The following is a 16,034-nucleotide window of genomic DNA, read 5'->3' as shown; positions in this document are numbered from 1 at the left end:
ACCTCACCCCACCTCCCTCACCTCCAACAGGCCTGGAGGGTGCAGAGCAAGCGGCGCCTTCTCCGCGGATGGGGCGTGCGGACTGTCGGACCCGGCGAGAGAGGGAATCCCCGCAGCCCCATCCTCCAAAGGGAGACTTGCCCTCGGGGCAGGAGGAAATACCCCCTCCCGGCCGCCGGCCTGCGGCCGGGCCCTCACCCCATGCCACATCCGTTAACTGCCCCCCCAACCTTCAGTGTCATTCCAAGTCCCACCCCCCAGCCCCAGTTCACGACCCCGCCCTCCACCCACCCTCTCACTGCCCCCGCCACTACCTCCTCCCTCGAGTGCCCCGCCCTCCCCCGCCTTTGCCCCGGCCCCGCCCTCGCTGTGCCTAGCTGCCCCCCCGCCCACCGTCGCCGTGCTTCTGCGCACGCGTGACCCCTCCCGCGCGCGCGGCACCTGGGAGGACCGAGCCCCTCCTTTACGGGGCGGTGGCCCTCGGCAGTTGGCGCGAGGGAGTCGGGGCTTGCGTCCCGCCCCGCACTTCTAAGGCGGGTCCACGGACCGGGAGGGCTAGTACCGAGGCGGTGACGCCGCCGAGAGCCAGCCAATGGGCAGCGGGCGGGGCCAGCCCCAGCGGTTCGAACGGGAAGGCAGGGAAAGAGCGGGAGGAAAGAGCCAGCAGTTTGTGGGAGGGAGCGCCAGCCGCGCCCCTGGGCTCGGGTTCCTACCTTCCCACACTCGCCAGAGGAGTTCCTGCCCCGGGCTGGGGTGGCCTGTGGCAAAGGGGAAACAGAACTAGTGACTGTGGACACCTAGTGCCCACCTAGTGGGCAACTCCTAGACGCGGACGACGGGGGCAGGGTATGGGAGCTAGAGGCCACCCGACTCCGGGGATGGTCTGTTAGGGAGAAAAGCCGAAGCCCCTAACCCCGTGAAACACACACAAATGCTTGGCAGAATGGAAGATCCACAGTTCCCATCTTTACAGGCATGAAAAATATCTCCCTTATTGGGCAACAGCTAATAAAACCTTTATTTAAAAAAAAAACACAAAAACCCTCTTCTTTATTTGATAGGCCCAGGTATCACAGTGCCCCCCCCAATAAAGCACCCCCCACCGCCCCCCCTTCCCCGTCGGTCTCACTCACACACAGACACACACACACACACACACACACACACACACACAATCTAGATCCGTCTTCATTTCCTATTGGCCTGGGCAGTACCAATAACACACTGGTTCACCTGCGGGCAGGGGGTTTAGACAAACAAAATAAAAAACGTTTTCAGAGTAACCAAAAGAACAGTTTTCTCCAAATCACCTCCCAACCCCCAATATTAGGGCTGCCCTCAGAGAATCCTAAAATAAGGGCTCTGAAAGGAAGTTCAGGCTGGTCTCAGTTCTCCCATGCCCACTAGGTATTCTAGGTCTGGAAGAGAAGGAAAGGCCTGAGAAGGAACAAAAGCCCCACAAAGGAGCAGGGAGAGGAGCTTCTGTTTCTAGCAGTACCTCGGACTAGACACCCCCAAAACCCTCCCAACACTAATGCTTAATAAGCTAGATAAAACAAGAACGACACAAATTTAGGAACCAAGGCTATTTGGAAAATTAATGATTCCAAGCCTAGGGGAGGAAATGTACAAGATGGATCTGGAGTAAAGACTACTGGGGACCTATCTAAAGGACACAGGAGCCAAGCTGGAGCTTCTACTGGCCAAAGATGGGCGATTTGAGCATCAGAATGAATAATGACCGCAAAGGATATATACCAAAAGTACAAGTAAGTATCTGTAAGATGTTACCTCCTGGATAAAAACTCAGTGTTCACCTTTGAAAGTTGCCAGGATACCAACTTATAATACTGAAAATTGATAAAGAATCTAGCATTTATCCCATCTTACCGATATGGACTGAATTTCAGAATAACCAAATAGATGGCAAAGGGGAGTTATTTATAGAAGAATTGTGATTAATAAATGTAGAACTGAGAAAATTAGAAAATCACCATTTAAAAAAAATCACCATTTAAAAACTTCCTAATAATAGATCTAGATAGCATTACTGATAAAATCACTAGGGGAAAAAGCTGATAGGGAGTTTTTAAATGGATAGATCAGGCTGACAATACCCTAATCCAATGATCAATTTTTTTTTTTTTTTTTTTTTTTGCGTTACACGGGCCTCTCACTGTTGTGGCCTCTCCCGCTGCAGAGCACAGGCTCCGGAGGCGCAGGCTCAGCGGCCATGGCTCACGGGCCCAGCCGCTCCGCGGCATGTTGGATCCTCCCGGACCGGGGCACGAACCCGCGTCCCCTGCATCGGCAGGCGGACTCTCAACCACTGTGCCACCAGGGAAGCCCCCAATGATCAATTTTTATATCATTAAAAGTGGAACAATTAGGGGGAGGGGGAAAAAAAGTGGAACAACTAGATACTAGGTGCCTCCTGATATGATGCAATAGAAAGTGTATCACACCATCGAAGTTTTTTTCCCCAAGAAATTTAAACCTGATTCAAATCAAGCCTCTAAATCTACAAAAATTGTGAAGGAAAGAGGAAGCAACCAGCCAAAATCTAGAATGTGGTATATTCTATAGGACAAGTGACCCTACTTCTTCAACAAATAAATGCTATAAAAGGGGATGAGATTATTATAGATTAAAAGAAACTCGGACTTCCTTGGTGGCGCAGTGGTTAAGAATCCGCCTACCAACGCAGGGCACACGGGTTCAAGCCCTACTCCCCGGGAAGATCCCATGTGCTGTGGAGCAACTAAGCCCATGTGCCACAACTACTGAAGTCCGCACACCTAGGTCCCATGCTCCGCAACAAGAGAAGCCACCACAGTGAGAAGCCCACACACCAGAATGAAGAGTAGCCCCGGCTCGCCACAGCTAGAGAAAGCCTGCACACAGCAACGAAGACCCAATGCAGCCATAAATAAATAAATAAAAATTTAAAAAGAAACTCGAGACAATTTCAACCATATGAAATGGGCGGCCCTTGCTTTGATCCTGAACAGAGCAAACCTAATGTATAAAAAGCATTTCTGAGACAATAGGGAAATTCAACATCTACTGGGTATTAGAGGATATTAAAGAGTTCATGTTGTTGGGTGTTAATGATGTTGCTAGAACTTTACTTGGGGACTTCCCTGGTGGCGCAGAGATTAAGAAAATGCCTGCCAACGCAGGGGACACGGGTTTGAGGCCTGGTCCGGGCAGATCCCACTTGCCGCAAAGCAACTAAGCCCCTGCACCACAACTACTGAAGCCTGTGTGCCTAGAGCCTGCGAGCCACAACTACTGAAGCCCGTGCGCCTAGAGCCCATGCTCCCACAACGAGAAGCCGCCGCAATAAGAAACCTGAGCAGCCCCCGCTCGCCGCAACCAGAAAAAGCCCACGTGCAGCAATGAAGACCCAAAGCAGCCAAAAATAAATAAACTAAAAAAAAAAAAAAAAAGAACTTTACCTGAACTTGCAAGATTGCAAGGGAAATCCTGATTAAAGTAGACCAGGGCAGGGTGCTAAGGTGGCTGACTACTACCATGGCAGCAAGAGTACAGAAGGGCACACAAGATCAGAGACCCTGAATAAAGCCAGAACACATCGTAGGACTATACCCTCTGGAAAACAAGTAACCAGAGGGAAAAATTGCCCTCTGGAGGCAGACAGTAAAGAAACATCCTGATTTAACTCTAGTAGAGGGAGCTTAAATCTCCTAGAGAATTCATGGCCATGGACACAGCTGATCTTCGTGGGGATTGGAGCCTGAATTCACACTATTTGGAACAGTCTGAAAAACCTGTACGTCTTTGATCCAGTAATTCCATTTCAAGGAATCTCTCCCTAGATAGTTAGATGTAACTAAACAAATATAAAATGATAATGTACAAGGTTAGCCAACATGGCTTTGTATGTAATAGTAAAAGGGTGGAAATAATCCAAGTGTCCAGTAGAGGGAACTGGTGGATAAACTTTGGTGCATCTACACAGTGGAGTCCTAGGCAGATGTAAAAATAATGGGGGCGCTCCCCGGGGCTCCCCTGGTGGCGCAGTGGTTGAGAGTCCGCCTGCCATTGCAGGGGGCGCAGGTTCGTGCCCCGGACCGGGAGGATCCCACGTGCCGTGGAGCGGCTGGGCCCGTGAGCCATGGCTGCTGGGCCTGCGCGTCCAGAGCCTGTGCTCCACAGCAGGAAAGGCCACAGCAGTGAGAGGCCCGCGTACCACAAAAAAAAAAAAAAAAAAAGCACGGGACAACATAATATATGAGAGGGGGAGAAGAGACGTCTTATATAAGGAGGGAAATCCCATGCATGTTGCTTGTATTTGCAAAAAGAAACATTGGAAGGATAAGTAAAATGATAAATGATGAAAATGATTACTAGGGCAAGTGGAGAGAATGGGGACGGGGCAGTGGTTAAATCTCACTTGTTGTATATAGCTTTCTATTGATATAGTTTTGACCTTTCAACTACCTATTTTTAAAAACTTAATTAAAAACCCCCAAACGTCAATAGTTAAAAAAAAAAAAAAAGGATCCAGGTAGGTAGTGCCCCAGATGCCTGGCAAATGTACATCCATTCTGGATGAACCATGCCCCCTGGCCTGAAGGACAGTAGGGTAGGGGTGGAGAAGGCTATAATCCCCAGGAGGTCTGACAGGGATGGGACTGGTAGTGACCGCACCTTGGAGGCAAAACGTAGGGAGTTGAGGGACTCGGAGACATTCTCTTCTAGGGGAGAAATGTTCACAAACATGAGCCTGTGGAGAGAGAGGGGGCCAAGCCCCAGCATCAGTGGCTGGGCAGAGCCTGGACCAGGTCTTCACGGTGTTGCCTCCCCAACCCTGACCCCAATGTTGTGGTTCCCAGCCCACCCCTTCCCCTCACATCTTAGCGCTGCCGCCCAGAGAGTTCTGCAGCAGGTAGGTCAGCTTGCTGTTCCGGTAAGGCACGTGGGACTCCTAGAGGGTTGGGGGGGACAGGTGGTTAGGACAGGGCTGGGTTCAGCATGGTCAGCCCCAACCTCTCCCTGGGGTCCGCCTGCCCCCACCCCCATTACTACCTTGTTGCTCAAGGCCATGATGACCAGCCCCAGCGTGGACAGGCTGCTGTTAATGGCCTGCGTTTCCCGAAGGCGTTCCCGCTCTCCAGGACCGAGGGCCAAGCCGGGGTCTAGCCGCTCACTCCCAGCCAGGTCCACAAGGCTGAGGGGGGCCGCACACTGCAGGCCTCGGCCAGCATGCTCCCCAGAGATCTGCAGCTGGAACACACTGTGACTTCGTGACGATCGCTCATTCTGGGCTGTGCGGGCCACAGCCCGGTTCTGGCGGGCCAGATGGAGCAGGGCCTCCACCTGGGGATGGACAGCAGCAAGAGGCAAAGGCAGGTAGAAGTCAGTACATAGCTAGGTCAGGTAAGGCGATGAGTAAGACTCAGCACCTGCCCTCCTGATGCTTTCTTTCTAGCCAGCAAAAGAATAAGTAAAATACACAGTGTGTCTGAGAGTACTAAGGAGTAAAATAAAACAGAAAAGTAGTGCGTGAGGGTGAGGGTTGCAATTTTAGAAAGGATGGCCAGCGGGAATTCCCTGGTGGTCTAGTGCTTAGGACTCTGTGCTTTCACTGCCGGGGTCCGGGTTCAATCCCTGGTTGGGGAACTAAGATCTCACAAGCTGTGCAGTGCGGCCAAGTTAGGGAAAAAAAAAAAAAAGAATGGTCAGGGATGGCCTCAATGCCTTAAAATCTTAAGCGAGGGAGCAAGCTCTTCCAGGAGAGGAGCAGGAATGTTCAGGCAAAGGAGACAGCACGTGCAAAGGCCCTGATCTGAGGGTGTGACGAGCAGGCTGAGGAACAGGCGGGAGGCCAGCATGGATGTCATGAACTGAGCAAGAAGAGTGGGCAGAGGTGAGACCTGAGATTGACGGGCAGGGCCCAGTGGCACCCGCTTCAGCAGGCCCATCACTTCTCTCCACTCCTTGGTTCCACAAAGGCGGATGCACCTCATAGCCCACCAGCCAAAACTGAATATGCAACCTACCCCTCACCACTCACCCTTCCTCATCCTCAGCGTTCTCCTCCCCCTGCTCATCCACCTCCATCCTTGTCACCCTGCCCATGCCTCCCCAGTGTCCAGGCTAGTGGCCCTCAGCACTTACCTCTCTCTCACAGGAGACAGGAACATATCGGGCGTTGGTGACAGTAAGCTCCTCGCTCCCTGGCCCTGCCCGGCGAATCTCACACTCACCCCCATGGCCCTTCCGGGTCCCAGTGGCCAGCAGGTCTCGGACAGTCTCGTTGTAGATCTCTACGTAACTTGCCACAAAGCTGTAGGTCCAGCCCTGGCCACTTAGCTCCTGGGCCACAGAAAAGAGGTGCCGCAGGGCCCGAGGGATCAGCCCCTCCACCTGGGGGTCTCCCCCAGGCCCACCCTCCATGGTGAAGGTCTTGCCACTGCCTGTCTGGCCGTAGGCAAAGATGCATACTGGGTAGCCATCCAGGGCTGACTGGACAAGCATGGAAATCTCTTCAAACACTTCGTCCTGTCCACTCCCTGGTGGGAATACCCGGTCAAAGGAGAAGTCATGGCGGGTGGGGGCAGCTGGCGCCCCACTCAGGGTCCCACGCCGCTCGTCAGACCGGGAGAGGCTGAGTCGGGTTGGAGGGTCGGAGGGCCCGCTGGGGCCGGAGGGAAATAGCAGAAAGCCAGGGGGTGGGGTGGACTCCCCTGGAAGGACGGGGCGGACCCGGCAGAAGACACGGACATTGCCTTTGAGTTCCTGCAGCTGGTTGTGTAGCCGCCGGCGCTCCATCTCAAGCCCATGGAGACGTTCTTCCCGGTTAGCCAGTAAGTCCGCCTGGGCTGCAGCCTCCTGGCGCAGGGATGCCACCTCTGCTTGGCTGCCCGACAGAGCAGCTTCTGATGCCTGTAGCCTCCTCTGTCCAGAACAGAGCAGACACAGAGGGTGAGATGCAACCAAGAACAAGAACAAGTCATGATGGGATGTGGGGGTGGGAGGTGGGCTGGGCCCTGCCCCCAAGGACTTCACAGACTGGTAAAGAAAGAGATAAGGAAATAGGAATCATAGTACTAGAATGGGGAGTGCTATGGGAGCATCCAGAAGGGGCACAAGGAGAATGATATCTAGGCTGACACTCAAAAAGTATGGGAGTGGACCAAGGGAAGGATGGAGTGCAGAAAGAATATTCCACAAAGAGGGACGTGTATATGCAAAATGCCCTGAATTGAGAATCGAGTCATTTGAGAGACTACAAGTAATGCAATCTAGTTGGTGCTCGCCAAGGAGTCAAATGGATGAGAAGGAGAGAGAATGCGTGGGAATTTTTATCAGGAAAACAGAGAAAGAAGAAAGGGGGCAGAGAAGTAGAGGCGATACAGACCCGAGGAAGATACGGAAACAGAGTCAGGATAGGGTGAAGTGGGGCAGAAAGCAAGACAGAGTCAGGAGTGGGCGGGGGTGGGGGCGATGGGGGAGCAGGGTAGGGGACGGAGGTGTACTGCCAGAGAGAGGTGGTCAGGGATTCAAAGCCCAAAGTGACTTCCGGGCAACCTAGAAAGAAGGGTCAGCATTTGGCGAGAAGCTGGCCCTTACCTCCTGCTCCTCCAGCTGGGCAGCCAGCCCCCTCCGCTCCTCCTGCAGTTCTAGCTGTTCTTTCTGGAGCTCTTGCACTAAGCCCTCCTGCGTGCCCAGCCGCTCTTCCAGCTCTAGGACCAGAGTGCTCAGGTTCCCCAGCTCCTGTTGGCCCTGCTCAGCCTGGGCCCGCACCCTGGCCAACTCCTCTTCCAGTGTCCTGCGCTCTGTCCCCAGGGCCGTGGCCTGTTGCTGGGCCTCCCTGAGCTGGTTCCGCAGCTGTTGGTTCTCCTGGTCCAACATCTGGGTCCTCTCACGGCAGCATTTCAGCTCTGCGTTTAGGTCACATAACTGACCCTTTAAGTCCCAGGCTGGACGTTTGCTGGGTTTCTTCCTTCCCACCACAGGAGGAGCAGCTGTTGCTAAGATGGGCACAGAAAAGACAAAGGTCAGGGAACTCTTGGCTCTGTCTCGCTCTCTCCTCCCTCCTAGCCTTTAGCGCCTCCACACCTGACCCTCCATCTCCTTCTTCTTCAGACAAGGAAGAGACCAAAAGGATTTTTCTAGGTACTCACCACCTCCTCTTCCCTATCCCAGCCTCTCACCCAAGGATTATATTTGGTCACCTACTGCCAGGCTTCTGGGCAGGAACAGCAGGGCCTGGCTTCTGATTCTTCAGCACTAGAGAATTGGGGAGGTGACATAAGGAATTATAGCATCAGGGTCCCTCCACCTCCATCCTTCTCCCTTTACCCCCAATCCCTTCTCAGCCCCAGGTCTTAAGCACTGTTACCTGTGGCGATAGCTGTGGAACATGGGGGTCCTGTCTTCCTGGGAACTTTCGGCACTGTCGGGAAATTGGACAGAAGAAAAGCAGAGTCATGATTCTCAGGGTGGCATGTACTCTGACTGGGCCGAAGGCAGAGGAGCTGCTTTTTCAGAGGATTAGAAGAAATAAGATAACTTCCTTCTTCCCTTAAATCTGACCAACTCCTAGAGATATCCTTCCTAGGACCAACAAGCCAAGAAACAAGTTGGACCAAGACAAGCAAAAAGAGCAAGGGGGCAGAACCAGGTGTATGTAAAGTACGCTAGCATGTGTGTAAAACATGTTGGGGAACATGCCCATATTTGCTTGCAAACCCACAGAACATCCCTGGAAGGACTCACAGTTGCCCCTGGTTGGGGGACTGGGTGCCTGGGGAACATGGGCAGGAGGGAGATTTTTCACTGTATAACAACTTTCGTGCCTTCGGAATTTTGAAACAAGTAAAACATATTACCTATTCAAAATAAGCTAAGATTGAAAGAAAAGAAAAAGAAAGAAGTGAGTTGAAGAGAACTGGACTTTGTGCCCTGGAGCCCACCTGCGGTCTGGCATTGTGTCTGTGGCACAGTGGTGAGGGCCGTTGCTCTGGGGCGGGACGTGGCCACTTTGGTGCCCAGGCCTCGTGTCCTTTTCTGGGGAAAGACAAGGATGGGGGGTGGAGTCCATGATTACCCTCTGATGGTTTTATACACACACACACACACACACACACACACACACACACACACACACAGACACACACACACACACACACACACGTACATGGATTTCCAAACCCAGCTCACCTTCTCAGGCTCCAAGTCCTCCTCCATCTGGTCGGGACCCCTCTTCAGCCTGCTTCCCGGGAGGGGGAGCCGGGAAGGGGCCTTGGCCAGGGCTCTCTTCAGCTCTATGTTCCCCTTCACTTCCAACAAGGGGGACCTCTGCTGGGAAGAGAGAGACCCTTCAGACAATACCCTGTGGCCCAAATGTCCCAAGAACTCCCGTTTATGGCCCCCCAGCCTAATTCTCATCACCACCAACAAGCATTATATAAGTACCCCTTGTGCCACAAACTGCAGCTCACAGATGATGTGCCGTCTAAAAACCATGGAGAGAGGTGGGACGTAACACAAACCCTAAGGGAATAGCTGGACAGATGCTGAATTTCAGCTAAGTTTAAGGGCAGTACTTAAAAAAGCAGGGAAAAGGAACACTCCTTTCGGAAGGCAAAACCTTAAGCTTGCACATGGTACAGCTGAGAAACCACTACGCCCTTTTAGGGAAAGCTGAGATTATAAACAAGGGAGAGAGTTGGGAGAATAAGTTTGAAGACTGGGTAGGAGGAGCAGGTAACATTTATTGGGAACTGTTTCAAATGCTTTATCTGTATCAACTGACTTAAACCTCCCAGCCCACTGAGGAGGAGCTATTATTAGCCTCATTTTGCAGATGAGGGAAGGAAGGCTGAGAGGTAAACTAGCTGGTCTAAAGTCATCAGTGAATAAAAAGCAAAGCCAGGGTTAGAATCTAGACAGTCTGGTTCTGGAGGCCATGTTTGTAACCACTTGATCACACTGTCTCATAGGGCATTGATGCTAAGCTAAGGAATTTAGGCTTTAGCCCTGCATATATGGAGAGCCAGATACAGTTTCTGATCATACAAAAGAGCCTATTATAAATAATAATAGGGACTTCCCTGGTGGCACACCGGTTAAGAATCCATCTGCCAATGCAGGGGACACGGGTTCGAGCCCTGGTCCAGGAAGACCCCACATGCAGCGGAACAACTAAGTCCATGAGCCACAACTACTGAGCCTGTGCTCTAGAGCCCACGAGTCACAACTACTGAAGCCTGCGCACCTAGAGACTGTGCTCTGCAACAAGAGAAACCACCGCAATGAGAAGCCCGCGCACAGCAACAAAGAGTAGCCCCCGGTCACTACAACTAGAGAAAGCCCATGTGCTGCAAAGAAGACCCAATGCAGCCAAAAATAAACAAACAAACAAACAAATAAATAAATAATAATGAGGTGTAAGTAGGCTGACTTGCATGAGGAAGACGAGGAAGCAGGGGCATGACCAGTCTGGAGACCACCGAAGTACAGGTATGAGGTAGGGGCGTGGGAAAGAAAGATCCTCTCCTCTAAGCAGCCCAGTTCAGTACCTGGGGATCATGCCCACCCTATGGTTACTCCTACGTAGGATGACCAACTATTCTGGTTTGCCAAGAACTGAGAGGTTTCTTGGGACACAGCATTTCAGTGCTAAAACCAGGTAATTCCTATGCAAACCAGGACAAGTGGTCACCCTACTCCTATCCCACCATCAGGAAAGTACCATGTATAGATCAACTTCTGATTTTCACTATAGGTAACTATTAATTCCAAGGCCAATCTCTCTCTGCCCTTCCGTTTACTTCATTCATTCAATATTTACAAAGTGCCTATTACATGCCAGGAAATGATCTGGATTCTGGAGTAACAGACGTGGTCCCTGCCCTCAAGATTGTGACAGGACAGTAGGCAAGCGAAGCATTTAAAGAGATGATTAAATCTTTACCAAGTGCTATCATAAAAGGATCCCAAAGGAGGGGGTGGGCATCCAGTTTAGATGGGGAGAGTGTCAGACACAATTCTACAAAGTATCTTCAGGCCAAGCCTTGAAGATGAGGAAGAGTTGGCTTGATGGGCTTGGGCCAAGGAGGAGCATTCCAAGCAGAAAGCAAGGAGAGGGACTTGTAAGGAATGACAAATCATTCTATTCAAGTGAACACAGGGATGTACATAGAAAGTGAGGAGAGGAAAAGAGAGGTAGAAGGGAAAGACCGTGGTATGCCGTGATAAGGAATCCGGGGTCTACTGAAGACAAGAGGGACACTGATGATTTTTAAACATGAGAATAGTATGACTCGATCTTTACTGAAAAAGTGAACTGTGCGCAATGCAAAGAATGAACGGAAATAGAAGATGAGGGTTATCACAGCAGAGGGATGGCGTCATTCCTTCATTCATCCATTCAACAAGGATTTGTTGCACTAGATTTGTTGAATGACTGCTCTTCTAGGCTCTGGTGTGAGAGTAATGAATGTAAAGTCCCTGCCTGCCCAGAGCTTACTTTCTAGGGCAGCCTTTCCAAACTGGGGTACAAGAGAATTAAGCTCTACAGAAAATGATGTGTTTTCTCAATTCTCCCAAGAATATAAAAAACAGCTCTTACCATTCTAGGTGCCTCAGAGAGAAGTTAATGCATTAGACACAAAGGATGCCTTAGGGTATTAGATCTTAATTCTCATGGAACTCAGTTGAGAGGGGATGTTCTAAGAGTTTGATGGCTAAGCAGAGCTGGCGTGGGGGTGGGGGGGAGTAGCTAGAGGTCAGGCAGTGAAGGAGATGGAGTCCAGGCTGACTCCAAGAAGCCTGCCCTGGTTCCCAAGATCACAGAAGGAAAATCTGGGTTTGTTTGTTTTTTAATTAAACTTCTCATTTTAAAACCACTGTAGATTCACATGCAGTTGTAAGAAATAACATGGAGAGATCTGAGAGTGCCTGAAGGGCTAATTTTTAAGAGATGCTAAGTTCAACTTTGGGAAAGTGAGGTTAAGGATGTTCACAGAACATCACTAAAGAGAAAACTCTGAAACAATTTGATATCCTGGTTTTTAAATTATTGGTTTATTGTCTTTCCTAACATTAGACTGTGAGCATCACAAAAACATGCCTGTTTTGTTCACAACTATAGAACCAAAGTGCCCAGTACAATGTCTGCTACATGGTAGGACTCAATACTTTTTTTTTTTAATTTTTGGCAGCGTCGAACAGTCTGTGGGATCTTAGTTCCCCGACCAGGGATCAAACCTGCACCCCTGGCAATGAAAGCACGGAGTCCTAACCATCGGACTGCCAGGGAATTCCCTCAATACATTTTTCAAGGAATGAAATTAGATGTCCACCAGCAGGGAAATGCTCAAATAAACTGCAATGCATCCAAACCATTGGCTCCTATACAAATAAAAAGGGAAAAAAAAGGAGGTGGTGTTCTCTTTTCCTGCCACCTGCAGAAAATGTGCACAAAGAATGCTGATTTTAATTCACTTTAATCAAATGTAGTATGAAAACTAAATTTTTCTTTTAAGTATTTCAAGGTCAAACACTGAATTTTTTTAATTACCTGTGCCTTCGTTCTCCCTACACTATGATAGTGGATCAACTAAAGGCCTACCTCCCAGGAATTTGTGTGGGTTCAGAAAATGTGTTCAAAGGTTTGTTTATACAGGACAACTCCTAAGAGTACAGTATTTATTTTTCTCCCATCTATAAAGCTAGACAAGATGACTCCCAACTTTCCACAATAAGCATATGCACTTAACCTTCTATAAAAACAGATTTTCATGGAACCCCTCCTATACCCACTTCCCAGGATCAGAGATGGATACCCTGCTGCTAAGGAATCTCCTGCACGTGAGCATCTGCTCCCACCCTCACCCACACAGGAATAGTGCTCCAGCAAGCCTTCCTTCTCTCCTCTGCACCATCATTTTCACTCTCTCCTGGATCATTCCAATCAGTATATAATACATGTTATTATTACTTCCAACCAAAAAGAGTTTTTCTCTCCTAACCCTGTCCCAGTCAGGCTTTCACTCCCACCATTCCACCAAAACTGCCCTCAAGGTCACAAGTCTGCTTGTGTTGCTAAACCAATTCTTCATCTTTTTGTTTCTTGACCCATCAGCTGCGTGTAATACAACTGATCACTCTCTCTTCCTTAATACACTCGCTTCATTTAGCTCCTGGGAGACCATCCTCTCCTGGTTTTCCTACCTCGCTGGTAGATCCTCTTCATATACCCAAACTTTAACAGTGGTCTTTCTATTCTCTATCTACACTCTAGGCCACTCCTATGGCTTTAAACACCATTCATATGCTGACAACTCCCAAACTATTGTCTCCAGCCCAGACTTTGAAATCTTAACCTCCTGACGTCTAACCCTCCTTCAGCCTTGCTCTTGCAGCTTTCTCCATTTCAGTTGATATAAATCCATCTTTCAGCTGCTCAAGCAAATACACCCAAAGTCCTCTCATTCTCTTACGTACCACAAAGTCTAACATCAGCAAACGTGGCCAACTCTATCTTCCAAATAGATCCAGAATCGGACCACTTGTAACCACCTCCCCTGCTACTACCATGATCCAAGTTACCATCATCTGTCACCTGGATTATCACACTCTACTGGTTCTCAACTAGGGATGGTTCTCAACTAGGGATGACTTTACTCCCCAGGGGACGTTTGACAATGTCTGGAGACACTTTGTCATGATTAGGTGGAGGTTGCTACTGTCATCTAGTGGGTAGAAGCCAGGAATGCTGCTAAACAACAGACAACTTATAGGACAATCCCCCCCGCCCCCCATAAGAAGTCAATATGTGAAAGCTGAGAAAACCTGCCCCATTCCTAAAAGCTCTCCTTGTTTCTATCCTTTCTTCCTTACAGTCTAATCTCAATGCAGCTGCTAGAGTGGTCATCTTTTTTATTTTTTTTTGCGGTACGCGCGCCTCTCACTGTGTGGCCTCTCCCATTGCGGAGCACAGGCTCCGGACGCGCAGGCTCAGCGGCCATGGCTCACAGGCCCAGCCGCGGCATGTGGGATCTTCCCGGACCGGGGCACGAACCTGTGTCCCCTGCATCGGCAGGCGGACTCTCAACGACTGCGCCACCAGGGAAGCCCCTAGAGTGGTCCTCTTAAATTGTAGGACAGATCTTGTCTCTCTTTGCTTAAAACCATCCAGTGATTCCCCATCTCACTCAGAGAAAAAAAATCAAAGTCTTCAAAACGGCCCCTGCGAGGAGCAATGCATTCAACAGCCCCCTCTGCTACCTGACATCCCTTCCCACAAACTTCCCCGTTGCTCATTCCATTTCGGGTTTGCTACACAACTCTAGTGGCTTTGCTCTAGCGGATTCCCTCTGCCTGGAATGATCTTAATAACTACTTGCCTGTTTCCCTCACCTCTTTCAAGTCTTTATTCAACTCTCACCTTCTTAACGGAGCTTACTAAGACAACCCAATTTAACAGTCTATCTTGTCAGCTGGCCTCCCCTCCCTCTCTTAATCTGCTCAAAATTTTCCTTTTCTCCATAGCCCTTATCACCTTCTTAACAGCATTATATAATTTACTTATCACATATTGCCTGTCTCCCATGGAATGGCAGCTCCATGATGACAGGGATCTCTGCTTGCTCACTGCCGCATCCCAAGCACATAATAGGTGCTCAGTAAATATGTGATGAATAAATATGAGAAGCCTTCTATTTTTTTTCACTGTCACATCACACTGCTCTGCTCTCTGGCTGGCAGGATACAAAGAGTATCTCTTCAAGTTGAAACCTGACTTTGGGTAAATCTGAATGTGAAATACTAGTAAACAGAGGATTCAGGCAGGAGGCCTTTGCTGGCACCAGAAGTCAACCCACTCTCACTGTCACAAACACACCTCTCTCCACTGGAGAGGGGAGGTTGCAGGTGGTTGTGAGGTGCAGCAGGGCACTGATGAGAGAAGAAATTAAGTTAACCAGTCCCACTGAGCAGAGATCTCTGCAAAACCTGGGGAAGGAGAGATAATGAGGAGTCCTTCAGTTCACAGTACTCCATTCCCCTTCTCCCCTTCCTACACCCCGAAGAGGCCGCAAAGAGGAGAGAGGACACGAAAGGACATCAGCAGGGATTTGGCCTCAGACACCACTTCCCTAGAGCTAGTGGTCATCTCAGAACACACACTGCAATAGTGAGTAGGAATGGACAGGTGGGAACGTGTTCAGACAAGCCTGAGAATTCGAAATGGGAAATCCCGGAAACATGAAAGTGAGCAAGGGCGTGGGGGACTCCCTGAAGCTGCGGGAAGGCAGGCAGACTCCCCCCACCTCCACTCCTGGGGCTGCTCCCTGCCTTCTCCACTCTCCACCCCTCATCCCTTTCCACTGTGCGGGGGCGCACGACCTTGGCCCTGCAGGCAGGCAGAACTGAGGCCGCCGGCACGTCAGCACAGCGGGGTGGGGCGACCAGCTGTCGTCCCCGCGCCGACCCCTACTCACCTGCGGCTCCATGTCCAGCTCCGTGCCACACACGGCAGGGAAGCGCAATGGAAGAGGACAGGGCGCCGGGGCTCCCGGGACCCGCGTTCTCTCGCGCGCTCGCGACACAGAACACGCACGTCCCGGACTCCGGCGCTGCCAGCCCGGCGCCACACCCGCCACTTTTGAATTTCAACGGCCGCCACCCTGCTCACCTCGCTCCGCACTCAGGGGCCAATCGTCGCCGCCGCCACAGCCGAGGGCCAATCGCAGCGTCGTCCACCTCCCGAGGCCACACCCCACTAGGCCACCGCCTTCCCGTTCCTGCTTCCCATGCCCTGGGAGACTGGCGGGTTAGTCACACTTCCGGCCTCACTATTTCTTTTCTCACCCCACCCCTCCTCCAGCGGGAGTCGCTCTGGACTTCCGCTCGGCTCCCGGCCGCCGCTCGCTGCGTCAGAAATTGCAGGGAACACGCCGCCCTAACGTAACTCGTGTAGGGGCGGGGACGCTGGAGGAAAGGAATCACGCGTGCGCAAACAGAACCCTTGCGGGGCGCGAGCAGTGCTCCCT

General features: G+C 50.8%; 1 protein-coding gene across 1 annotated transcript; it reads right to left on the bottom strand.

Moving 5' to 3' along the window:
- Positions 1 to 3: 3 nt before the first annotated feature.
- Positions 4 to 15,619, bottom strand: KIFC1 (kinesin family member C1). The gene is made up of 12 exons (XM_060308657.1): positions 15,483 to 15,619; positions 9,196 to 9,336; positions 8,949 to 9,042; positions 8,375 to 8,428; positions 8,212 to 8,262; positions 7,603 to 8,003; positions 6,148 to 6,927; positions 5,056 to 5,346; positions 4,881 to 4,954; positions 4,678 to 4,753; positions 394 to 758; positions 4 to 82 (listed from the first exon to the last, which is right to left on the bottom strand). The coding sequence occupies exons 1-12, from the start codon at positions 15,492 to 15,494 to the stop codon at positions 4 to 6; spliced, it is 2,418 nt and encodes an 805-aa protein (XP_060164640.1). The 5' UTR covers positions 15,495 to 15,619.
- Between the last annotated feature and the right edge of the window lie 415 nt (positions 15,620 to 16,034).

Source organism: Globicephala melas, chromosome 11 (assembly GCF_963455315.2).
Source record: "Globicephala melas chromosome 11, mGloMel1.2, whole genome shotgun sequence".
Lineage (NCBI taxonomy): Eukaryota > Metazoa > Chordata > Mammalia > Artiodactyla > Delphinidae > Globicephala > Globicephala melas.
The sequence above is the reverse complement of the archived record's forward strand: the minus strand, read 5'-3'. Positions and strand labels throughout refer to the sequence as shown.